Raw genomic sequence first — 26,131 nt, forward strand, 5'->3', positions numbered from 1 at the left:
ACCACATTAATAACCTCATCATTAAAGGATTTGTGAACTGTGATTCTGAGGTTGGAATTAGACAGCTACTGGCTGATAATGTTCCACTTAAAACCGCAAAGTATTAAATAACTAATTTAGGCAAATGACTACATAACTCTGAATACTAAAATGATTGAATACCATTTAACAAAAAATAAATAAGCATTTCTGTTGAAACAAATCGGCTTCTCTGTCTCATTTTCAAATCTTACCTGAGCAAACTGAAGACAGTAGCCAATTGCTTGCTATGCATCTGCTCCAGATTCTCGCTGCTCTAGTATTGATACATTTCCCCCACTGTATATGTACAACACACAGGGGGGAATTTATCAATACTGGAGCAGATGTGCACGGCAACCTCTTCTCTCTTTCATTTTCAAATCTTAACTGAACAAACTGAAGAGAGAACCTGATTGGTTGCTATGCACGGCTGCTCCAGTTTTTGTCTGCTCCAGTTTTGATAAATTCCCCTCATTGTTATTTGTTCCTTGTATTTGTAAGAGTGAGGTTTAATCCAACAATGTAAAAGCGTGCTGAAACCTTTGGGATTGGGGAAAATATAAAACAATCAGAGCGCGTTACCTTTCTTGCCCTCCGCCTTCTACTTTGTTATGTGTTATCAAAGTGTCTGAAGAAAGCCGAGTTTGTAACAGCCTGTTTCCCCAGAGCAGCCAATGAGATATTCCCTTTGCAGAACGAGATCATCAAACACATCTTACTGGTTGACATTGGGAAGTGGACTGCCTGAGGCAGTTGTGGTCCTCAGACACTTTGGGTTTGTCAACTCAAATATGAAAGGTCTGCATAAAGAGATGCTATGCCCACTGAAAGTGAAACTTCCACCAGATTCCCCCCCCCCCCCAAAAAAAAAGGTATACTCACTCACCACATACCTCTGTGCTGCCGGAGTCAACCCTGGGTTAGCCCTGGTGTTCCAGCATACCCCAAATATTGATGCCATTGCCCCCCACCCAATGTGAAAGTGTTCAGGCATGGCATGTCCAAGCATCATCACATGGGACCCATGTTCCCCCACACTCTCTCTCAGAATAGAACAAGGCCTACAATTGAGCTGGGAGCAGGAGAAGGAGCGCAAATGGGTGAGTATTCCTTGCTGGGGGGATGGTGGGGTTTATTAGGAGACACTATCATTAAAAAAAAGAAATCTAGGCAAAATTGTTTTTAACTCTTGCAGTGGGGCTATCCCCGCACTGCAAAGGTTAAATGCATTTTGGTCTAGATGCAAAAATAAGAACGTTATACTCACCCCATCTTTGGAGCCAGCTAGCTCTAAGACCGCTGCTTCCAGCCTCAATCCCCCTCTGCTCCAGTGGTCTAAGGATCCTTGAGTCATCACATCCAATACACTGTGTATGGGATGTGAGGACACCGAAGGACATCACTGGAATGTAGGAGGAGAGGGACTGGAGGAAGTGCTGCCAGCCATCTCCAAGGATCGGGTGAGTATAACTTTATTACTTTTGCACCTAGACCAAAACGAGCACTTAACCCTTGCAGTGCAGGGGTAGCCCCACTGCAAGGGTTAAGAAAAGTTTTGCCTGGAGCTCTTTAATCAAAAAAAAGAAAAACAACTGATCATTAACCTGAGTGGAGCCATGTTTCATGAGATAGATGACACTCTTCAGGCACTTGTCATCCTCGCAGGCTGGTAGCAGTTGATCCTGTTGGCCGTCTCCATCTGAAAAACAATGATACATATGCATTATAAGATGTTCCGCCTCGTACAACTGTGCAAAATTGATATTTGCATGTATATAACAGAGGAACTCAGCCGTTACATCGTGATGTGTAATGAACTTTGAAAGACACAGTGATTACATGTGCTATTCCATTCCTTTAGGCGCAGTGGAACCCAGAGAGTTCTGGGAATCCGCAGCTGTGCTGTCAGCCAGCATGGAACGGTGATGAGAGCAGGCATTGACACACGCTTTAAAGTGGATGGAAACTCTAAATTAATGATATTTAATTTGCTGCAGTACTGTCTCTCAGTTGCCCTAGTTTTGTTAATAAAATCCTTGTTTTCACCTTTATTCTCATCAGCGTTCTGCAACCTTCATCATCCGATCAGCAGGCTGGAGATGGATCAGGGTCTGTGTTGTATTGCCTAAAGCAAACTTAGCTTAGGTTCGCTAAACAGCATGCACCTCTAGTGGTGGTTTTGAATTTTCCACTCACTGTGTTTGCCTGCCGAAGCCCCAGAAATGACCCGGATCCCATAGAACAGCAGCCAATCGCCAAGCCTAAGGTCATGTGGGGGTAGATGAAGGCTCCTAAGCACTGTGTGAATGCTAACCCAGAGAAAACCTCGAACCTTTGGACTAACAGGGTGTCAGGGGAGGGTGTGGAGGGTAAATACAAGCACCAGACACTAGGTACAGGTTTTGGTTTAAAGCTCAACTCTAGGTAGCTACAAAAAGATAAATTAATGCAGTTATGTTTTTTTTTTTTTTATAAATTATTTATGATTTTTTCCAAGTGGTAGAAAGACAACTAGTACAGAAAATACAGACAAGAAATCGTACAGATCATACTTAAGGCATTTTCAGAAAATACACAAGGATTATTCGGCTAATACGGGGTCAGTATGAAGCACCGGCAATCTCACGCCTCGTCCACTGCAGTTATGTATTTAAAAAAATCAGTCGTTAAACATATAGGGGTTATTCACTAAAGAGCCGAAGGATCCAGTCATAGCTTCGGCTGATCCTTCGGCTCGCTTCAGCCGCCTCTGCCCTTCGGTTCAGTCGAACCAAAGGGCTGGTATACGGTCTATATCCTATAGCCCGTACAGCAGATGAAGGCGGCCGAGCCGAACGCATATTCTTCAGCCCGCCTGAGCCTAAGTGACACCCGAAGCATGGAGAAAGGTTGGCCGAAGCCGACCAATCTCCACGCAAATGACAGCTGGGTGGAGCCAGCCTTGATCTCATGGCTCGCTTCGCCCAGGTCATTTGGGGACGCTGATCTGTCATTAAACAATAAAAACTGGGCCATATCCTGCTGCATGTTCGCCGTCTCTGGCCATCTCCTGTTAAATGTCTGCAGTCTCTGACCATCTCCTGTTAAATGTCTGCAGTCTTTGGCCATCTCGTGTTGCATGTTTGGAGTCTCTAGGCATCTCCTGCTGCATGTTCGCAGTCTCTGGCCATCTCCTGAGGCATGTTTGCAATCTCTGGCCATCTCATGTTTGGAGTCTCTGGCCATATCCTGCTGCATGTTTGCAGTCTCTGGCCATCTTCTGTTAAATGTCTGCAGTCTCTGACCATCTCGTGTTGCATGTGTGCAGTCCCTGGCCATCTCGTGTTGCATGTTTGGAGTCTCTGGCCATATCCTGCTGCATGTTCGCAGTCTCTGGCCATCTCCTGTGGCATGTTCGTAGTCGCTGGCCATCTCCTGTTGAATGTCTGCAGTCTCTGACCATCTCCTGTTAAATGTCTGCAGTCTCTGGCCATCTCCTGCTGCATGTTCGCAGTCTCTGGCCATCTCCTGAGGCATGTTTGCAATCTCTGGCCATCTCATGTTTGGAGTCTCTGGCCATATCCTGCTGCATGTTTGCAGTCTCTGGCCATCTTCTGTTAAATGTCTGCAGTCTCTGACCATCTCGTGTTGCATGTGTGCAGTCCCTGGCCATCTCGTGTTGCATGTTTGGAGTCTCTGGCCATATCCTGCTGCATGTTCGCAGTCTCTGGCCATCTCCTGTGGCATGTTCGTAGTCTCTGGCCATCTCCTGTTGAATGTCTGCAGTCTCTGACCATCTACTGTGGCATGTTCGCAGTCTCTGGCCATCTCCTGTAGGAAGCATTACTGAAATCAGGTCAGGAACTGATCGCTCCAGGTGTTTAGGCAGCCAAAGCCATCAGCATATGCAGAGCGAGCCATAAAAAGGACTGGGACCAAAATCAGACATACCAGACGGTAATAGCTGTGTTCTTTTGTGCCAATTTAAATGCTACGTTCTCATGTGTAAATGACGCCCACATTTTTAAACTTCCACTTGACAGGTAAGCTTTAAGAAAAGGTCAAATTTGTTTCCACTTAGAAAAGTGAAAATTCAAATATTTTGAGTCCTGACAAGAAAATGTTTTACTTGCAAATGTTATATGCGACATAATAAAGCGATTTCGATTTTAAATAGAGCGGAGAGTTTGGCTTGCGCGATTTGATGTCTTGACAGGTGATGAATAAACGCAACACATCTTCTCTGACAGCAAATACATAATCATGTCTTTGACAAAGCGATGGGCATTCTGAGTTTTTTGTGCGTCGCTGGTCACGTCGGCGAAAGGAGCGGGAGTCAAAGCTCAGATATGACGAGAGCGAGAGAGAGGCGCAATTTAGAAAACATTGCATTTAAAAAGAAACAAAAAAAACTTTGAATGTTGGCCGATTACAGCCGATGAATAGGCCAGTAATGAGAAACGTCATTATTCACGGCAGTTTGTCATTTTAACTCCAATTACTTCCAACTGTGGCCCGCAGTGACAGCTGGATAATAAGAGATGTGGTGCCGAAATAATGCTGAGCCATTGGGTAGATGATGTTCCTTATGTTATATGCCAAAGGGGGCTAAGAAGACATTCTCTTGAAGGAACATCTGTGTTGCAGTATAGCATGTAACGTAGTGAGGAATAAAAGTACTAAACCATGTTGCCAATCTTTACCTTCCTAGCATAGTGAGGTCTGTCTCTTCACAGACCATAAGCAAGCACATACTTGACTGTAAGTGAAAGTGAACAGATCAGCCATTGATATTTCTAAAATTAAAAACACGGCACAAGGTGTCCATTGTTGCCTTCGTCAGCCAGATAGATCTTTATGAGCGACTAGAATTGTAGAGGAAAGTAATTTGCTTACGTGTAGCAAAGCAAAGGTTTCCTTTAAAGACCATTCTGGACCATTACTACCCCCCTCCAATTATTAGATAGGAGAGCATAGGGAAGTGGGTATCTAATGAAAATAAACTGTAATGTGGCGAGCTGCAGATGGCCAACCACCACTGGATGCAAGGATGGATGCTCTGTTGAGTGTCTCTTTCAAGCACTCCTATTCACCCACCTTCCCTTCTCACCTCTGGTGCTCCATTGGAGCCACTACACAGTACCTGGTGCTACCAAGTATGGAGGAGAGGGTGACCTCCTACAGTTGTGCAATTTTTTGCCTAGTGGTCAGCTGCCATGCCTTAACACCACGACCTGGAGCTTACATGGTGTTCGACATATGGACCCATAGAACAGCTAAGGAGAGGAGTATAAGAAAGTTGAATGGTGAGCTTTAAAGAGACTCAAAGAGGGACTTTGCCCTTCAGATAGTCCTGTTGGACAGAAATGGTATTAGAACCTTTGTCTGAAGCTAAAGGCCAAAATGCAGGCACATGGACTGGCTTACTACCTTTGGGAAAGCAATATAAAAAGGAGGAGAAGGAACACTGGAAGAAAACAAACAAATAAATATTATACTGATATATAGTGTTATCCATGATTATTGCATCTTTACAGAGCCAGGTGTAGGGTATTTTTTTAAGGATTTTAGATGTTTGGCCGATGTGTATTTATGGTGTTTGCAAATGTTTGGAATGAAAATACTTTTATTGAATATATTGATATTTACCATCATTCCATGTTGGGATCTCTCTTAAAAGGGGAAACAGACTTTTGACGTAAACAAACAAAGTGGGAGAAAGATTAGTAAAATTCCATCTCTCCTCTAAGCTTGGCACACGGCCATTTTTTTTTTTTTGTGGCTGGGCCTGATGCACGCCCGGTGCTTTAAAGAACACCTCAGTTCTACTGGAACTTCAACACTGAGGGCCCTCAGCAGGCCAGAGAAGTGAAAAGCCTGACTTGTCTCCATCTGGGTCTGTCCTTCTCTTTAATCATTTGACAAGGGTGAAGAGTGAATGGTGTATGGTCAGCTGAGATACAGAGTTTTTGATAAAAGTGACTCTTTAAGCTGTAATGTAACACTCAGGAATAGAAAAATACCGAAGGGAAGGATATTGGTAAGAGTCCTTTACCTGCTCCTTGTTCCATATTTCTGTGTGTGCATATTCATTGACTCTACATGTTATGGGGCTCCATATGGAAATGAACATGTCTTCGAGTAACAAGAGTCCCGATCACCATGGCAACACAAAAATATAAAGTGTAAATAGTGGTTGACAAACAGAAGATATAAGAATGCCTTCCATGAGATCAGTATCAAACCTCTCACTTTAATCACTCATCCAGCTATTTATGGCAATTTCGTGTCACAAAGTCTTGGGAGGATGAAAGAGACTGTGTTCCCCCGGCTCCGTTACATTGTTCTGTAATGCCGGTAATGCATCAATCTGGAGCGTAAAATACACTCCGAGGAAAGGCTTTTCATCATGCTGCCTGCCAACAAACTATGTGTCGTGGGGAGCGTGTAATTATGTATGCAGACCTGGAACGTAGGGAACGTTATACATCTGCTAATGTTATTTTCGTACCGCTCTCTTTCAAGTAAAGATAAACATATGGAATCTTAAAGAGAAAAAAAAGGAGGAAAGAGAATTGTTTGGCGAAGCCACGAGAGCTCAGCAACCGCCATTTTGAATACTTCCATTACAAAAGGCTAAAACTACCTCCATGATGTTCCATCTATAGCAACAAGCAAAAATAATTCTATTTTGTATCCTTGGATTCATATAATAGATCTAAACTATCTCCATCTTGTAAACATCCATCTATTATAAAGTGCCAAACGATCTTCAACTTGTAAACTTCGGATTTGGACGAAATTAGTTAGCGGTAGTCTGAACGAATTTTTGTCCCGGATGCATTTTCGTTGCAGCAAAGTGACATTAGACTTTTTTTTTTGGTCTGCAGAAGAGAAAAAAAAAGCCTGGGGTTCCCCCCCAATTGATAGGAATGTTAGGAGGGACCCCCCCCCCCCCCCCCAAGTTAAAAAACAAAAAGTGTGTGGGGTTCCCCCAAAATCCAAACCAGGCCCTTTAGGTTAGGATGGGTCGTTGTGCGGGCAGGAGATGTTATTTTGCGGCGAGTCTTCATCGGGTTCGGACGGGTCGTTGTACGGCGGGACTTTTTTTTTATTTTGGCGTGTCAGCGGGCATTGTGCATCGTGATTGATGCTGGATTACATCGATGGAGCCATTTTTTTTCTAATTAAAGGAATGGTCAAAAATGTACTTTTTTTTTAAATGAAAGGATTATTTCTTAAAGTGTGGTTTGTTTATTTACATTCACTTTTAACCCTTTAGTGAATGAGTAGGGGTACAAGTACCCCTTATTCATTCACAAAGAGGGGGCTGCACCTGGGTACCCCAATGCAAATAAGCCCCCTTGCCCGCAGACCCCCACAACCATCGGTTCAGGGTTGTGAGAAGAGGCCCTCGTCCCCATCAGCATGGGGACACCCTTCCAATGCTGAGGGCACGTGGCCTTGTAAGGGGCAGGGAGGCGCTCGATCCCCCCTACTCCTGCCCTGCCGGGCCTGTGCTCGGATCAAGGGTCTGGTAGGAATTTTAGTGTCCGGGACGAAAATTTATTCAGACTACCGCTAATTCATTTTGGAAATTCGGATTCGTTTTCATTCGTCATTTCTGTCATTCGAATCTCCGAATAACGAAAATGTTTCCCAATAATGAATCGCACATGTTTATTGTATACTTCCCTCTATTGTAAAGTGCTAAACTATCTCCATCTTGTATACGTCCCTTCATTATGCTATATCTTACATAGAAACCAGTTTTGGAAGTACTACAGTACCTGTGCACAACTAGGTATCCTGGCCTAATAAAGGGCCAATTATGCAACCGCTGTGGAGGAAGAAAGAAAGGAAAGGAAAAAGGAAAAGGAAAGGGGAAAAAAGGAAAGGAAAAGAAAAGGGAAAGGAAAGAAAGAAAAAAAGAAAGTAAAAGAGAAAGAAAAGAAAGAACAGAAAGCAGATCCATCCCCCTGGTAGACAGACTAGGCAGTTGGTCCTGGACATCCCGGGGTTTCTTCCCTTCTATATACAATGCTGCCTAAGTTACAATGAAGCTTTTTGCAGCCGGTATACATTGTAGTTCTGTGGTGACTTGTTACCTGTAAATAAACTCCTGACTGCGGCTGTTTTTCTCAGGAGACAGCGGAAGACAGGCTGCTATTATATAATCTATATGACCTCATCATAATGAATACAGCAGGGAGATATATACATTATACATTCCCTTCCAGGACAGACGCTTTAACTCCGACGAATCAATAGAAGTGCAAATCTCTGCGCATGGAAGAAGGAAAACATATCACGGCGAGGGGAAGTACACAATACTAATACGGGGTTAATGGATGGGAAATGCAGCTCTAAGCAGGCGGATTCCATTACTGCGCTCACAGAATTCTTCTAATGGATTCAGTTATTTCAATGACACCATAATAGACATCCAATGTTCTTTATGTAATGTGAAAGTATTCTTCACCAAGAGCTTTACACAGCTCCCTTTACGGGCTTTACACAGCGGTGTCATTCTTTATTACCGGCCATTTATTACCCAGGTGATCACACCGGGTTAGTTAAAGGCACGCTGGGCTGTCATACCTGAGGATTGAAGACGCTTAGAGGGAGCACTGCCCACCTCTGCTCAGGGCTTTCATTATTCCATTGAAGCCTTGTTGTAGAGCATCAATCTGGGGATCTGGGAACACCATTTGCTAACCTGTCTGTTGTGGGGGAGAGTCTGGGGCTTCACATTGGTATTGGGCACATTTGGAAGTTTAAATTTGACTGGCAATCCAATAGGAAAGTGTTCTTGAACTTTGGGGGGGAAATGTATTTTACCTTAACTGTTACATGCTGCATGATTTTCACCATGAAGTAGGCCACCCTCATGTACAGGGCTTGAAAAATTTTAGGGTGTCTCACCAGTCAGTCAAATATTTCACCAGTCAGCATGACCGGACTAACATCCTTGCAATTTACATTAACATTTTTTGGGGATCAGTTTAGTGTTATTGGTGATTGATGGCCCTAAGATCATTGCTCTCACTCCGACGTTTGCGGCGATATGCAACATGTGCGGCACAATAGGCGTTTTCGCATATCTGAGTGTGTATGTGGTGGACGGGGACTTTAAAAAAAAAATATTTTTACATTTTTTTATGCTTTATTTTTTTTATGATTCTTTAATTTAGTATATAAAAAATTAAATTTGCTTATATTTTCCCAGTGATGTCATCCATCGCTGGGTCTCTTTGCAATGCAGGCAGATCAGGGCTGGTTGGAGGGGCTGGCGGGTGATCTACATAGCTATCTCACAGTATCCTGCCTCGGTACTCTTCTCAAGAGCCCTGATGCAAGCAGTGGGCTGGTTTTTGGGAGGAGTTATGCAAATATTAAAATGCCAAGAGAGGGAGGGATGTAGATAGAGGACTACAGTTGCCCTTTAAAACTACTAGCCCAGCGTTGTACTGGCGGAACAGAAAGCAATAGAAGGCAGGTCTGAAGCAGCGGCGGTGGTGGCGGTGTTATTAAACGTAATTGAATTACGCTGTTACTCCCCCGCAGCTACGTGTAAGTGGAGGAATATATAGAAACACAATATTGACCCCATCGCGGAATCAATAAACTCTCCGTATATGCCCCAGAGCCGGGCTCTTGTAAGCAAGACGTGTCATTCGGTTTACTTAGGGAAATCATTATAAGTTTTATTGCTTTGAGTAAACTAATTACATCCCTGCCATTTATCAAGGAGATAAGGGGACAGCGGAAAAGTCTGCAGCTGCGGAAAAAAAACGGAGCCATATTTCACGGCTACTAAAATATTACATCAAGCGCGATAACATTCATCCAAGTGGACAGCTGAGATAATCATTTCTTGAAAAGGTCGCTTTAACGGGAAATTAATTAGACTTTTTTTTGTATAAGGAAACTGCTGTAGAAGAGGACCTGTCACTCACAGTGAATGGCATTGTCTCTTGCTGTCATCCTAACATGTCTTGTGTTCTGGGGGACCTGTAGGCCAATGAAAGGGAAATACCACGTACCAATGGGGTGATTCCTGCCAAAAAGTATTACAAATACACTGTATGGCCAAATGTTGGTGGGCACCGGACCATCACATTTATATGAGCTTGTTGGGCACCCTATTCTAGGACCCTGAGCAATTATAAAGAGTTTACCCTCTGTAAGGTACTCCCGGGCGTGGTCAGTCACCTCCTCTATGTACAATACAGATGATGATACACCACAAGGGTTAAATGCTGGTTAAGTCTACAGCAGGGGTGGGAAAACTCCGCCCAGCTGTTGTGGAAGTCTTATGAGGCATTGCGAGACTGCCAGACAGATGCATCATGGGATTTGTAGTTTCACTACAGCTGGAAGGCCGGAGTTTGCCCACCCTTGGTCTAGAGCAGGCGTAGCCAAACTCCGGCCCACCAGCTGTGGTGGAGCTACAAATCCCATGAGGCATTGCAAGATTCTCACAGCCACGACTCCCGGAGAAAGAAGCATCATGGGATTTGTAGTTTCACTACAGCTGGAAGGCCGGAGTTTGCCCACCCATGGTCTGGAGGACTAAGCTCTAAAATCATACCAATTCTCCCTCCGGCAAGCTTACCCCGTGTGACTGCCGCTTCCCCCTGAAATCTGATCTCTTAGACCTCATTCACACGGGGCATTCTGGCATTCATGCAGCAGGAATGATCTCTGCATGGGTGTGCACGCCCATGTGAATGATCTCATATTGTCCAGTAAATAATGCAAGTGTGCTGAAGAAGGTTCACTCTGGTGATCTACAAACCCCTGCTTCTGATGAGGAAAGAGATTCTCAAACACACCCATTGCAGGTTCCTTGCTGTTTCCTGCCACAGGAACGCTAGACCTCCAGCAGGCTCGGGCGCTCTCCTCTTCCACTTGACCATCCGGGCTCTGGGCTGTCCATTGGTGTCATCACCTGTACTGTCCATAGGGCCTGTGTGACCACGGCTGGCAATACATTTGAGAGGATGGAGGGAGACTGCCGGAGTGAGAAGGTAAGTATTAGGGGAGGTGACTGTGTGACTGCGGCCGGCAGTACTGATTTAAAGCTAACGCATTTCAGAGGGTCAACAGGTCCCCCCTCATTAGGGCTTGGCACATGCTGCAGGCACAAGCCCCCCACAGTTTTTTTTTTGCTTGTGCCCAGAGCTGGGCTTTGACTAAACCCAACTTTTAAAAAATACCACTTGGGGAGTATACACAACATGTCCCAGGCGATCAAATGCTAACTAAAACCTAAAATAAAATGTTCCTGGCAGGAGTCAGGCTTCAGAAATGGGCCCCACTGAAGGGAGCCCACAGCATCATCACTCCCTGCAGCGGCTGTTAGCATGGCTTTACGTTCACAGTGGAGTAAAGATCTGCTTCAGGGGCACAATTTAAAATAAATGCACTGAAAAAAAAAATCTATGTATAAAAAAAAACCCCAAGAAAGCGAGAGGGATTTGTCGATGAGAATGATAAATATTCGGCGTTTAATACCGGCACCTGTGGGCTTTATAATTACTTTTTAGGTTTTTTTCCCAGTCTGCGGTGTGTGTGCAGCTCATACTGATGAATATAATTGTGAATGCTATTAGGGAGCCGAATAAATTCATATTTTATCATATAAATTGTAGGCTTAGCTGACATTTAAACATCTCTCACACACGATAATGGCTGAGATTGCTACGTGAAGGAAGCTTCCTCTGTTTACTGTATGTGTGAGTTCCACGATTCTGGTTGCGAACCAAAATTGGTTCCCCCCTGTAACAGCTTTATTGATCCTGCCAGCAGAGCTGTATTTATTCAACTTCCTAAGACCCACTGACAACAATGTTCGTTCTGCCATCAATTCATGCAACAGTGTTGTCACGCTTGCAGTGGTGCTTGTACTTGCGAGTACTTGTACTCGCTCAAAGGCCCCAATGCCTAGCCCGATACTTCCGCTATCAGGAAGCCAAGCAGCGTGTCATTACACGCTGCCCAGCTTCCTGATTGGCCGGGAAGCCGGCTCCATGCTCTCTCGTCCCGGGCATCATGTAATGACGGGCTGCCCGGCTTGGTCGGAAAGCTGGCCAATCAGGAAGCCAGGCGCCGTGTAATGACCTCATGGTGATGGAGCATGGAGCAGGCTTCCCGGCCATTCAGAAAGCCGGGTGCTGCGTCATTACACAGCTTCTGGCTTCCTGATTGGCCAGAAAGTTGGCTCCATACCTTCTCGTCATCTAGTGATGAGAAGCATGGGGACGGCTTCCCAGCTAATCGGGAAGCCGGGTGGCAAGTCTTTACACGCCACCTGGCTTCCTGAATGGGACTTCCGGTACTCGGTATTCAGCAAGTACCGGAAAAAAAAATATCAGTACTCGATATCGAAATACCGGTATCGGTGCATCCCTACTTAGGAGAATGGAGGCGATACCAAGCTCAAGTTCTACAGGAGATGTAAAGATTCACATACAACATGGGCTGTCTACGTGTCTGCACATATCGATGGCTTTGACTTGAAGGTAACATCTGCTTACACATCTTCTCATGATAGTTCCATTTAAATGTCCCCGGCTTGTGGCAGGCTTACTATACCCGAACCTCTATAAATACACTGGAGAGTAAAGAGCGAGCAGACCCTGGCTGGCTCGCCAAACATGGATTTCTTTCTTCCTTTTTCTGCGTAACAGAAGGACCGGCTTACAAGAACTTCATCATGTGCAGCAATAAAGCGGAAGCTGCACTTAATAACGCACACAATCTATCAGCGCGGGTGACCTCAGCGATGTTCCCGTCATACTTGTCAAGGTTCAGATTAAAACAAGAGAGAGCTGGCATCCACTCCGGAATCGTTTCTTATAAGTCATTCGGCTTCATAACAACTTGAGGGCAGCAATAAAGAAAGAAAAACCCATTTTTATAGCGGGGAAACGTAGAGCGGCGAGGCGAGAAAGACTCCGCCAATTCTCTGACACTCGTGCCCTACCGAGAAAACACCTTGGGCCCCTGGCAAATGTCCCCCCTTTACTGTATGCCGACGCGTTGGGGAAAAAAATGTGAAATTTTCTCCATGCGGAACTACTAAAATAACAGCAAAGAAAAATGATTTCTGTTCAGGATTCCTTCATAAATGTTTTAGGATTTAAAAGGGAAATTGCAGCTTTTGCTGCAAAAAAACCAAAACAAATTCAATGCATACTTCTTCATTCTCAACGGGAGCCAGTAAAGCATTGTAACTGGAATCAGTGGATCAAGGGTGCAATGCTCTGGCTCCTGCAGCCTGTTCCTCCCGTCCATGTCTGTATCGAAGTATGGACAATACTTCGACATGGACGGGAGTGTCAATGGAAATACAAGCGCAGTTACGTCACTGCACGCGTATTCCAATGAGAACTACAAGTCAAACAGAGAGTGCAAATCCCTCTACACTGTCCAAAACTAAAATGAAATTAAAAAACGTTTTGGATTTTGATATACTGTGCTATTGGCATGGTTGTGACTTCTGATTTTTGTATATTAGAAACAGCAAGGAACCTGCAATGGGTGTGTTTGAGAATCTCTTTCCTCATCAGAAGCAGGGGTTTGTAGATCACCAGAGTGAACCTTCTTCAGCACACTTGCATTATTTACTGGACAATATGAGATCATTCACATGGGCGTGCACACCCATGCAGAGACTTGCTTCCGAGAGGGACAGGTGCTGCATGTAATTGTGTGGCGTGCTAATGCCTGTCCTTTCCTATGGAAGGACGCGGATACAAGCTGACCTGAACTTACACATCCTTGCAGAGATCTGCTCCCTGGAAGGACAGGTGCTGTGTGTGTAATTGCATGTGGCCTCCCTATAGAAGGATGCGGCTACATGCTGACCTGAATTTGCACATCCCTGCAGAGATCTGCTCCCTGGAAGGACAGGTGCTGTGTGTGTAATTGCATGTGGCCTCCCTATAGAAGGAAGCGGATACAAGCTGACCTGAACTTACACATCCTTGCAGAGACTTGCTCCCTGGAAGGACAGGTGCTGTTGGTGTAATTGCATGTTGCCTCCATATGAAAGGATGCGGCTACATGCTGACTATGGAGGGGGCTCGGGCGTGTTCGCAGCTCCACGTGCCGAGCCCGCCAGGAAGCTGACAGTGCGCAGCGACAATCACAGGCTCTGAGACATTTCCTGATCTCTGCAGCTGCGGACCGGGAAAATGTCTCAGTACCTGTGATTGGCATTGCGCGCTGTCAGCTTCCTGGCGGGCTCGGCACGTGGAGCTGCGAACACGCCCGAGCCTGTCCTTAATGCTGACCTGAACTTGCACATCCTTGCAGAGACCTGCTCCCGTGAGGGACAGGTGCTCCGTGAAATTGCATGTAGCCGTCTGTTCCTCCCTATGAGAGGATGTGGCTGCAGGTGGTTACATGCCGACCCGAACCTGCACATCCATGCAGGTCCAGGTGCTCACATTTGAATGCACACTGTCTGTGTCCAAATGCAGGCACCCAGACCTGCACGGATGTGTAGGTTTGGGTCGGCATGCAGCCTTGTCCTCCCATAGAGAGGTAGAGGCGGCTGCATGCAATTACACTCAGCATCTTTCCCTCCCAGGAGAAGGTCCATGAATGTGCATGCAAGCCATACGGATGTGCAGGACCAATGTTAATAAAGCCCTATTAATGAACAATTGAGTATTTTCATTGGCTGTCTGGAATCGCTCTCAGCATTACCGTCCATGCAAGGAATGAACTCTTAACGTACCAAAGTCAGCAAAGACGGACTGTCCGACCACCTTGACATCTTTAGGCATTGTGACGAGGGACGTGACCCCGGAGAAATTGCCTCCCTGTAACAAGAAAACAAAGAATTTATTAGTGAGAATGTCGAGAGCGAAAAAAGCCAGTACAGAGAGTTCTATCAGTGTCCAGGTACCAGTACATTCTGCAGTCAATGGTCCACAAAACTCTTTTATCCTTTCCAAAGAGAACATTGTTTTATGAAAAAGACCAACAAATGGAGTCAGATTCACATCGCCTGCTTCACTGAATATTTCATTTGTCATTACATTATCACTGTTATAATATTATTTTATTAAAGAGAATTAGTAATCGATGAGCATTTCTCATAACCTCAGTTTCTATACTTGCATTGTTAAAAGCCTTAACACTCAGGGGTTACTAGGCTGTAAGTTATTTGGAAAGGCAGCAGGAGGGGAACTGAGTTGTTAAGCCATTGCTGGAAGAGGGGACATACGCTTTTGAGTCATTGCTGGAAAGGGGGGGAGATAAGCTGTTAAATCATTGCTGGAAGGTGGAGCTGAGCTGTTGAGTCATTGCTGGAAAGGGGGGGAGATAAGCTGTTAAATCATTGCTGGAAGGTGGAGCTGAGCTGTTGAGTCATTGCTGGAAAGGGGGGGAGATAAGCTGTTAAATCATTGCTGGAAGGTGGAGCTGAGCTGTTGAGTCATTGCTGGAAAGGGGGGGAGATAAGCTGTTAAATCATTGCTGGAAGGTGGAGCTGAGCTGTTGAGTCATTGCTGGAAAGGGGGGGAGATAAGCTGTTAAATCATTGCTGGAAGGTGGAGCTGAGCTGTTGAGTCATTGCTGGAAAGGGGGGGAGATAAGCTGTTAAATCATTGCTGGAAGGAGGAGATACCCTTCTGAGTCATTTCTAGAAGGGGGAGCATACGCTTCTGACTGACTGCTGGAAGGTGGAGCTGAGCTGTTGAATCATTGCTGGAAGTGGGGAGCTGAGCTGTTGAGTTATTGCTGGAAAGGGGGGCTAAGCTGCTGAATCATGGCTGAAAGGGGGAAATAGGGAGAGCTGAGCTGCTGCGTCACTGCTGGAAGGGGTGAGATAAGCTTCTGAGTCACTGCTGGAAAGTGGAGCTGAACTGTTGACTCGCTGCTGGAAGGGGCAGCTAAACTGGAAAGGGACTCATACAAATACCCTCATCATCATTGGCTCCATACCTTCTCGTCATCTAGTGATGAGAAGCATGGGGACGGCTTCCCAGCTAATCGGGAAGCCGGGTGGCAAGTCTTTACACGCCACCTGGCTTCCTGAATGGGACTTCCGGTACTCGGTATTCAGCAAGTACCGGAAAAAAAAATAAGGGATAACATGCATCAGGACTATAAAGGTTTTAAAGTGGATATAGTTTTTTGTCCAGTATGTGGGAATGGCACAGATCTCTTCAGCAGCAGATTTGGCAGCAACCTGGAGTGTGGCGCTTCAATTCACAATCCTGCAAGTTGCCTGTTTGTGACACCCTAGCTTTAGTATTATCCAAGTCACTGACCAAGGAGAAAGCATGCAAATCAGCAGCTCTGACTTCTTTCACTGAATGCTTGTTCCTGGTCAGCAGCTCAGAAAGTACCAAAGCCAGAGCCCACCCAGGCCACCCACATCCCCAGAGGTGGTCAGAATTGACAGCTGCAATATTTCCTTCAGGATAGGTTTCCATTAAACAAACCTTTTAAAGCGCCGCATTTCCAGTTTCGTATCAATAGCCTCCCTTTACCGCCGTGCCTACTAGGGCTCTTTGGCAAGAAAAACATCTCTTTGATGGAGAGATTAAGCTGTCTAGCAGCAATAAAAGGGTTATATAATCAGGCTCACTTGAGTTTTACACATCTCAATGTGCTCCTCTTTACCTAGCCCTGATTAATGTGAATGCAATCAGAAAGAGTCTCTGCAGGGAAACATGTTGCCATTAGTGTAAAAAAGATGAAGAGGGCCTGAGATGAAAAAAAAAACCATGCAGCGGAATATTAAAACGTATCGGAGCCTGTGAATGGGAAATGTGTGTCTATATATCGTCACCCCGGCGAATGGAATACCACGTCCTCCGTTCGGCAGCTGACGGCTCAGCGGGACCTTGTGGAATGCACGCAATAGGGCAGAGTGATTGCTCCGATAGTGAGTCATGTAAATCTACATGAGAAGCGATTAAGTTCAATTTGCTATTTGTTACCGCGTTACCGATGGCAAGACCTCACCACAGCCATAATTTGCATCCAGCTGAAGGTGCAAGCCCTTTAAATGTCATGTGAGCATAAAAGCAAAAATGTTGACTGAAAAATTCAAATAAATCTAAATCAATAACATGATACTGACAAGTAAAGCCGAAGGGTGACATTAAAGCCCATTGGATGTATCATAAGTAGATGCAGCGAGATAGACATTGCACCATTTGCATAATCTTACCTGCACTTTCCTTTTCAATTAGGTGTGCAGGGTGTCTAAATGTGGCTTACCAGTCAGAGGTAGACCCAGTGAATTCAGTAATCAGCACTTAGTAATAGACCTGGTAAGACAGCCCCTACCTTCTACTCTCCAATGCAAACCTGTGTAAGAACCTTTGAGCTGAGGGGTGTGGCAGGTACTTAGCTCTGTCAGCACAGGGCACTGCAGTGTGAGGGCAAAAGTGAATTTCCTCTGGGAATAAGGGGATTTAAAGGCAAAAATCATTCAAAAATGTGAAGCGTTCAAAGAGCGTGAGCCTACAATTGGGCTTTAACCACTTCCTGCGGGTTCACGTAATTGTACGTCCTCCGCTGGAAGTGCTTATACCAAGAACATGGCTGCTGCTGCACTTTCCTTTTCCTTGGTACCGTTTTAAACAGCCAGCAACTTCTGTTTAAATACAAGTGATCCGGCGTATCGATTGTACGGTGCGGTGCTGTGTACCCCTCCCCCCACTCCGCAGTCACCGATTCCGCTACTGGCTTCCCGTGCTCCACTGCCCACCCTGTTAGCCCAGGACCGGCGTGGCGGGTATTCCCTGATAGATCGGAGGAGAGATCAGCGGCTGCCAGCCCCTGACCTCTCCTCCGATCACTTGACCCTGCAGTGATGTGCATTACATCACTTCCGGTGTCACTGGGCACATTCTCCGGCTCCTAGAACCAGAAGCTGGTGAAGCAGATCTCTGCTTCATCAGCTTCTTTGAGGTCCCTAGGTCACTTTAGGGGTCTGATGGACCCCTGATGTCTCCATAAAGAGGACCTGTCACGTTATATTTGCTATAACATAGGGGGCTAGTTAGCCCCCTATGCGATAGCAATAAAGCTGAGTGTAAAAAAAAAAAAAAAATGTGTGTGCAAAATGTAAAAAATTGCTTTTGGGCAGCAAGTGGTTAAAGATAAAGAGCAGCTAATAAACTGGCATTGGGTTTTATGCATAAACATATCAGGCAATTTTACACCTGAAAATAAGAAGTAAATAAATACAATTTGAAAAAAATCCTACAAAAAATCTAATAGTATATATGATATAATCTGAATATCCATCAGTAACCATAAACTTCAACTCAATCCCTAAACACGACCCTTAACCTTCAGGCTTCCCTTTAAAGCAAACCATTACACTCACACGGGCAATGAATGTCTGCTATCATTCCTCTGGTGGGCTTCTGACATTAGGATTAGCAAGCCATGTTTTGGTCAGGTGGATGTGATGTCCAATGGCCATGGAAGCCTGAGTGAATCGGTGATGGGGGTGGACAAATTAATATGGCATTCAGTAGCCAGTCTGTCCAATCAGGGAGCCAGCAAGAATTTTTTAGGAGCCAGCACCACTGACAACAGCAAGTGGAATCCTCAAAAGTTGGGCACCAGCTGTCATTTTTGAGGAGAATTGGCGACCTGCCCTAAGATGTGTCTATTTGGGGTAAAGGGAATCCCATTTGGAATTGAAAAGGATTCAAAAGCCAGAACCTCAGTGGCTGGTAGAGGCTTTGGCAGTTGACAGCTAGATGACAATGGTTGGGCTTCGTACCAGGAGAGGCAGGGCTTAATTTTGACTTGGGGAGAAGATAAGTCCCATGTACAGCTTTGGCCTCAGGAGCCCCACAGGGATTTATTGTAAGGAAAATAGAGATACTTGAAGTAGGGTTGCCACCTGTCCAGGATTCACCCGGACAGTCCAGGTTTTGAATGCTGTGTCCGGGTTTCATGGCAGCAGAAACTCGGACACGAGATGTCAGGCAGACAGGGGCAAGCAAAGTTATGATAGGGACTACTGGCCCCCCCACTGCAAAAAGTCTCAACTGTGATATTTGCATATGAATGGACGGCGCTATTTACATATGAATAATTTGAATATATATATGAATTTCCACGACTCATTCTGCCCCAAAAATGTCAGCGCGTCGCTAGAGTGTTCAGGTTTCGCTTGAAAAAAAGGTGGCAACCCTAACTTGAAGTCATCACAAGGTGTCTAAACCTCAGCACCGTTGTCACCTTAGAAATTCTTTGTGCACGGTCAGGATCACTTTATGCAACCCAGTTCAATCTGTTTCTTACCTGGTTCTCCCAAGTCTCAAACTGGATGTCTTTGTTGTCTGCCACCGTTGTGAGGAAGAGATCTACGGCAGGAAAGAAAGTAAAATGATATAAATACCACTGGAAACATGAACAGGATCATCTGATCAGAAACATTCCCATATGCAAATGACATATCAAGCATAGAAAAGCATAAAACCATTGACATCAATTCTCCCCCAGAGGAGCCTCAAGTAAGTTTTGGAGAAACAGAGGAAATGTTAGAACCTCTGTCAGCTTCCAATATGTAAATACAAAAAAAAGCCATATTAGGGATGCACCGATACTAGTATTGGTGCCGATACTGAGTATTTGGGCGAGTACTCCTACTCGCCCAAATGCTCCGATGCCTTCCCCGATACCGGAACTTCCGGTCAGAGGAAGATTTCGTCTCACCGACAGTGCCGTAGGGGAACAGTAATGACCCGCCGCCTGGCTTCCTGATTGGCTGGGAACCCAGCTCCATGCTGATTGGCTGGAAAGTCGATTTTCCCGGCCAATCACAATCAAGCTGGCCAAACAACAAGGAGCCGGCTTCACAGGCAAACAGGAAGCCGGGCGGAATGTCATTACCTGCCTCCCGGCTTCTTCATTGCCCGTGAAGCCAGCTCCATGCCAACAGAAGCACCGGTATCGGTACTCAGTATTGGCGAGTACCAAAAGCAAAATATCGGTGCTGATACAGAAAAACCAGTATCGGCGCATCCCTAGTTCATATTATGATTGCATAAAACAGGCATTGTGCTTCGAGGGCCAAATCTCTCCCTCTTTAGCCAAGCTGTATGGGATCTAGATGGACTATTAGGGGAGATCAGTGAAGAGATGCACCAGTTTATAAATGTGTAAGCTAAAAATGAAAAAGAACATCAACCACAACCATTCCTCACATCTACATTAGAGCAGAACGATGTTTACCAGTAAATATAAAAGGCTCAGCATGTTGCTGTATATATAGGTGATGCTTTGTCAATGGTTTTCATACAACAAACACAGAAGTCGTGTTTAATTAACCTGTAATCATATGGAGTGCCGCTCTGGCATCGTCGCGCGAGCTCAGGCATGGCCCGTGTGACAAGATGTTCCGTGCTCTCCTTGCACCTGCCCCATAAGCGGCCAACCCCCATCTCAGAGCGGTGAACGGGAACCGATAGGATGACGGGAGAATCAGAGCAGAAACATGGACTACGGTGATGCGCCATCTTCCCCTACAGCGCCCTCTTATAGTGCTAGAAGCTAGAGGCTATCACTTTTATTATTAGATTATTAGATTTATTTATTTGTCACATACATAATCGTACAAGTATGATATGCAGTGAAATGCTTACACGACTGCAAGAAGGAAAGGGAGAACAAGTAGAGAGAAGAATCAATAATAATATAAGACTTTTTCATCACAAAATAAAATATCAATGTTAAAATTTAAATATTAAAAATTAAATTAGACTAAAAATGCAAATACAGTATGAAGTGTAAAGTGTGCGAGTGCTAACAGCAGCAGTATGGAGTGAATGAATTAAGGTGATGACCAGCAGTGTATTGACCTTCCTTATTAGGCCGGTGTGTGGACATGTCGGTTCTTACAACCCCCACTTTTAATACGGCAAGGGTAGGCTACCTCGGCACTCCAGCAGTTGTGGAACTACAAGTCCCATGAGGCATTGCAAGATTCTGACAGCCACAGGCATGACTCCCAGAGGCAAGGACGGGGTTTGTAGATTCACCACAGCTAGAGTGCTGAGGTTGCCTATCCCTGCAATACGGGAAACCCACATCCAAATGCTTGTATAGTGGAAGGTTGCAATTTTTTCGCTTCGCATCACTTTGCCTGCAGTGCATCACAGCCTTTAGGCTCCATGCGCACTGGAGCGGTTGTCCGCACGCATTCGGCCGGCTGAATACGCACAGAGCCACTCTAAAGACACAAAAAAACGCACTTTAATGTACAGTGTTCAGACTTTTGCGGTACGAGACCGTGCGGCCCGCAAAATAGTCCAGGCGCGATTTTTGGACGAATTCCGCACGTTTGCGTCTATATAGTAGCCGAAAATTAGTGGAATCTGTGTGGATGAAATATTTTAGCGTTTGCGTTGCAGCGCGGTCTTCCGCATATGTGAACGCTATATGTGAATGGAGCCTCAAGGGTCAAAACATGTCTGCATCTCTGCAATGCCAAATGCAGCTCTGTATTCATGAACACATCCTTCAATGCAAGTGGAAGCACATGAATTCAACCTGGTATCAGCCTGTTGCAATTTTTGTACAGCAGCGCTCAGTCAGGAGGGAGAAGCAGTATGGAGGAACCAATCAGGTGCGTTGCAAGGATCATGCCGATTGGAGAATAGAGCAGAGTGGCACACTCACCAGTGTGTTGCTTCTTCTTTCACTGTACAGTCAAAGGGTGAGACCTGTAAGTGGAAGTAAAACTGCAGCAGAGAAAATCAAGTCTCCTGTCCTGCCAGGTAGGGCTTTGCTGTTTTTCGTGTGGCTGTGTAAATCTAAGGGCTGGATGGATAGAAATAAAAATCTATTTGGCAGGGAAAACAGCTCCCTTATGTGAATTTCATCGGTGTGTGCAGAGGTTTGTCTGGAGTTCAGCTTTAAAGTGTCATGTTTCTAGGTTTGGATGGGGCGGAGAAGGGCTTTAACCCCGTCAGGTTTTTACTGCTATCCAAGGCTCCATTGGAGAGATTTATCCTGCCTTCCTGTTGTGCTGACGGAAAGGAAGTGAGAGGAACGGCAACAAAGACAATTGTCAAATTCCGGAACCTCAGTGGGCAAAAGAGCCTCAGGCATCTAAATAAAAAGGGTGGGGCTTCGAGGTTGACTTATAGAGAAGTCAATGTCCTACTAGGAACCCAGGTATCTAAATAAAAAGGGTGGGGCTTCAAGGTTGACTTATAGAGAAGTCAAGGTCCTACTAGGAACCCAGGGGCCCCACAAGGATTGATGTGAGGACAAATACAGGTACTTGCAGGCCCCACAAGGAGCAATGTTGTTACTTTATTTGCTTCTAAGGCCAGGTCAGTTCACAATGAGCAGGCTATTCTTCATACTTTGCAGGCTGTGGGTGGGTAGGTGGCCAGATTTTGTTCTAAAGCAACCTTTGCCATATATCACTGTTCACACCAAGGCTATTGGCATGGCTCTGCCAGACCAAAATGGCGGACACATGGAGTCAGTCACATTATTTAGCTCAGTATCTACCTATATTAAGTCCAAGCAGCGGCTTCACATGCTCTTTAAAGCAGAAACAAATAACGACAGATGGCAGAAGTCAACTGGTCTTCGTTGCAGAATTCAATACATCAAAGTGAAAGTTTCAGAAGGCGCGCTAAGAAATGGTAGCTGTGCGAGTTACCTCCTGACATTTGGAAATGTCAACTTTCCGCCACAACTGTGCCGCTCTATTGAGTGGACTCTTTGTTGAGCTGTGCGATGAAAACGGGGTTTATCAATATAAAACACTGAACCTTTGCCGGTAGATGGCAATATGAAGCCCAATTATTAGCAAATCAAGTGTCATTAGACTTAATCAGCAGGTCATGATGGCCCGTGGAGATAAAGTGGGATCACAAACAGACAGGATAATGAAGGTGGTGCGGCATTGACTTCTTCTGATCTGGAGATTTCATGGATTACTAAACAGATCAGATGTACACAGCCACAAATATTATTATAATACAGGATATCGCGCCAACAGATTGCATAGAGTGCTACAAAATCAAGGGAGACAGTACAGTACAATACAAGACAAGATGGTAAGGAGGGCCCTGCGCAGGAGAGCTTACAATCTAAAAGGTAACAACTCTGAGGGGATGAATTGATGGAGAATGTAAAATATCAGTGGTTAGGTGGAGGTGGGATAGGCTTCCCTGAAGAGATGCGTTTTCAGGGATCACCTAAAAGGCAGATGGAGTAAGAGATGGGAAAGGCTCTATAGAAGTCCTGGAGATGAGGGAGCAGGAGGTCATTGGAGGAGTGAAGAGGACAGTTCGGGTGATATTGTGAGACTAGGTTGGAGGTGTAGCTCGGGGCAGAGTTGTGGATGGATTTGTATTAGGGATGCACCAATGTCGTCTTTTCGCTATCGAGTAACGATACTTTGCTTTCGGTACTCGGCGATACCGAGTACTGATACCGGTGCTTCCGCTGGCATAGAGCCGGGTTCCCAGGGAAATCTGATTGCCCGAGAAGCTGGCTCCATGTTGTCTGGCCGGCTTGATTGTGCTTGGCCGGGGAAACCGGCTTCCCAGTCAATCAGCATTGAGCCAGACATGAAGCCGGCTTGATGCTGATTGGCCAGAAAGCAGGCTTCCCGGGCCAATCAGCGAGGAGGCGGCTGTTCGGCTGGCTCGATGCTGAATGGCAGTGAAGCCGGCTTCCCGGCCAGTGAGCATGGCGCCAGCATCTCGGCCAATCAGGAAGCCGGGAGGTGGGTCATTTGGTTGATATTCTGTCTCTATCATTTAAAATACACCTGTGATACTAATTATAGATCTTTCATTTCTTTGTAAGTGGGCAAACTTACAAAATCTGCAGGGGATCAAATAAATATTTGCCACACTGGATGTAGCTATGTTAGCAACAGCTAGATCATCTCGGTCTCCCGGCTTGTGACTAGACAGTGAAGCTACATGTGGGTGTGCAGTAACTGAGCCCACTAAATGTTGCAAGACAAGCCTGAGCTACTGGGTTTACATGGTGCTCCCAATTTATAGTGAGCTCACCAATGCTTACTAGCAAAGCACAGCAATATTTGCGAGAGGAGATCCCCTAAATGGCCTGGCATCATACCAAAAAAACACTTCAAATCCTCATATAATGCATCATGTAACGTCTGTTCACGTGGCCGCATGCAGCAGGAGGAATGTAAAAAGAAAACTAGGACAATGTGAACATATTTTACTGCTTTGAGGGTAAATAACCAGCGAATTGGAAGCGCTTTCTTGTGCAAGCAGAACCCCCCAAAACACAATGGGGGGGATGTTACTAAAACTGGAGTGGACAGAATCTGGAGCAGCTGTGCATGGCAACCACTTAGGTTCTATCTTCAGCTTGTTCAGTTAAGCTTTAAAAATGTAACCTGGAAGCTGATTGGTTGCCACGCACAGCTGCTCCAGATTCTGTCTGCTCCAGTCTTAGTAAATTCCCCTCAATTCATTTATTACTGAAGTTTTGGTGATATTAGATTGAAAAAAAAAAACTGTAACGTTTATCAATGAGCTGCCAAAAATGTCCATCCCAACCAATATCATAGGCGCTGATTTATAAATCTTCAACCCAGCACTACCGCCACTAGATGGAGCCAAAGAGCATAGGAAAGTGCTATGCTCCCCGACTCCATCTTGTGGAGGTATTGCCGTGCAAACAGCATGCGCCCTGCTATACGTTGGACGGAAGGCGTATAAATAAGCCTCATAAGCTGGGGTGTTCCTAGACTTTTTTGCCGCCCGAGTCTGGGGCGGGGGGTGTTGGTGGTGCATGTTACGGGGGGAGGGGGTTATTGGTGGACATTACCTCTGGCTCCAGCTCTGTCTAGTGCCCAACCAGCTCACTGATGTCACTGGTTCCATGAACTGGACAAGACGCCGGCTAGAGAGTCCAATGTTACTAAGAGCTTTTTCTGGCAGGAAAGGGGGCGGCAGGCACACGTGACTCAAAGAATTGCCGCCTGAGGCAACCACTTTAGGCTGCCTCCTTATAGGGATGGCCCTGCTCATAAGGTTCTGTACACCAAGTTGAAACAGCACATTTGACAGGTAATAATAATATATGCCATATATATTTTTTTCATGCTAAATAATGTGCAAGTATAATGCTTACAGGTGTTCACTGCCTCACACAAACATTGCAGTCCTAGCAATCCTCTCATCTGCCTTTCTTTCCAGAAGGATGCATCAATATTTGGACAATCTAGATGATGCCCGACAATCTGTGTTTAGGCATCAGGCAGGGTCACTATCTAGCACCTTGCCCCCCCCCCCCTCTACGGCAAGGGTTAGGTGCTCTTTTTTGTCTAGGGGTTGGAGTAAAGCAGATTTACTTATTTAATTCCGCCTCCTGCCGGCCCCCTCTGGGCTGCTAGACTGCTCCCCTGGCCTCTTGCAGTCTATGGACTGCTGATGCCACCACGTCTAATGCAGGTTCCATAAACCTGAGGATGCCGAAGGACATTTCACCAGAAGAGGAGAGCGCTCACCGCTGGGGAGCAGGGATCAGGTAAGTAAATCTGCTTTACTCCGCCTCTAGACTTAACCCTTGCATTGCAGGGGTAGCCCCACTCAAGAGTACTCTTGCCCGGAGATGGGCTTTAAATGCTTCTTCAGCTTGATGAATCGGGTCCTGAAAAATGCATGACATATTTTTTCAGTCAAGAAAAAGTAGGCAGATGAAATTGGGACAATCATTTTCATAGATGATGATAATAATAATAATAACAGCTATAATTCATCTTCCCTCTCCTTACAGCCTAAATATTAGGCCTTGTGGCATTGTCATATTGTGCGTACAAGCCGGAGTTTCTCCTCAAGACCTGCTACTCCCTTTACAGAAACATTTCCGAGTTCTATGTCTCGCAGCAATTCATGTGACAGCAATTTAATTATTAATCAAATGATACAGCTTTAAAAGCCTTGGCAATAAAGAAGGGTTTTGTTTAAAACATCAGTGGAATTGAAAGTCTAATTAAAACAGGAACTAAATTAATTAAAACAAGGTGCAGCCTTACAATAAAAGCCATTCCAAGAGTTGCATTTACCGCTACATTAACATAATGGCAACATAATAGCAATTTTACTTAACGTACATAATGTAA

The 26,131-nt window shown here is 45.3% G+C and overlaps 1 protein-coding gene across 1 annotated transcript in view; it reads right to left on the reverse strand.

Annotated features, from left to right (window-relative positions):
- Positions 1 to 26,131, reverse strand: part of ITFG1 (integrin alpha FG-GAP repeat containing 1) — a 178,027-nt gene that overhangs the window by 109,689 nt on the left and 42,207 nt on the right. The window contains 3 exon segments of the mRNA XM_018553222.1: positions 1,626 to 1,720; positions 14,753 to 14,837; positions 19,300 to 19,361. Of these exon segments, the coding sequence (XP_018408724.1) occupies positions 1,626 to 1,720; positions 14,753 to 14,837; positions 19,300 to 19,361 (242 nt within the window).

This window comes from Nanorana parkeri, unplaced genomic scaffold, assembly GCF_000935625.1.
Source record: "Nanorana parkeri isolate BGI_ZX_2015 unplaced genomic scaffold, ASM93562v1 scaffold6, whole genome shotgun sequence".
Taxonomy (NCBI): domain Eukaryota; kingdom Metazoa; phylum Chordata; class Amphibia; order Anura; family Dicroglossidae; genus Nanorana; species Nanorana parkeri.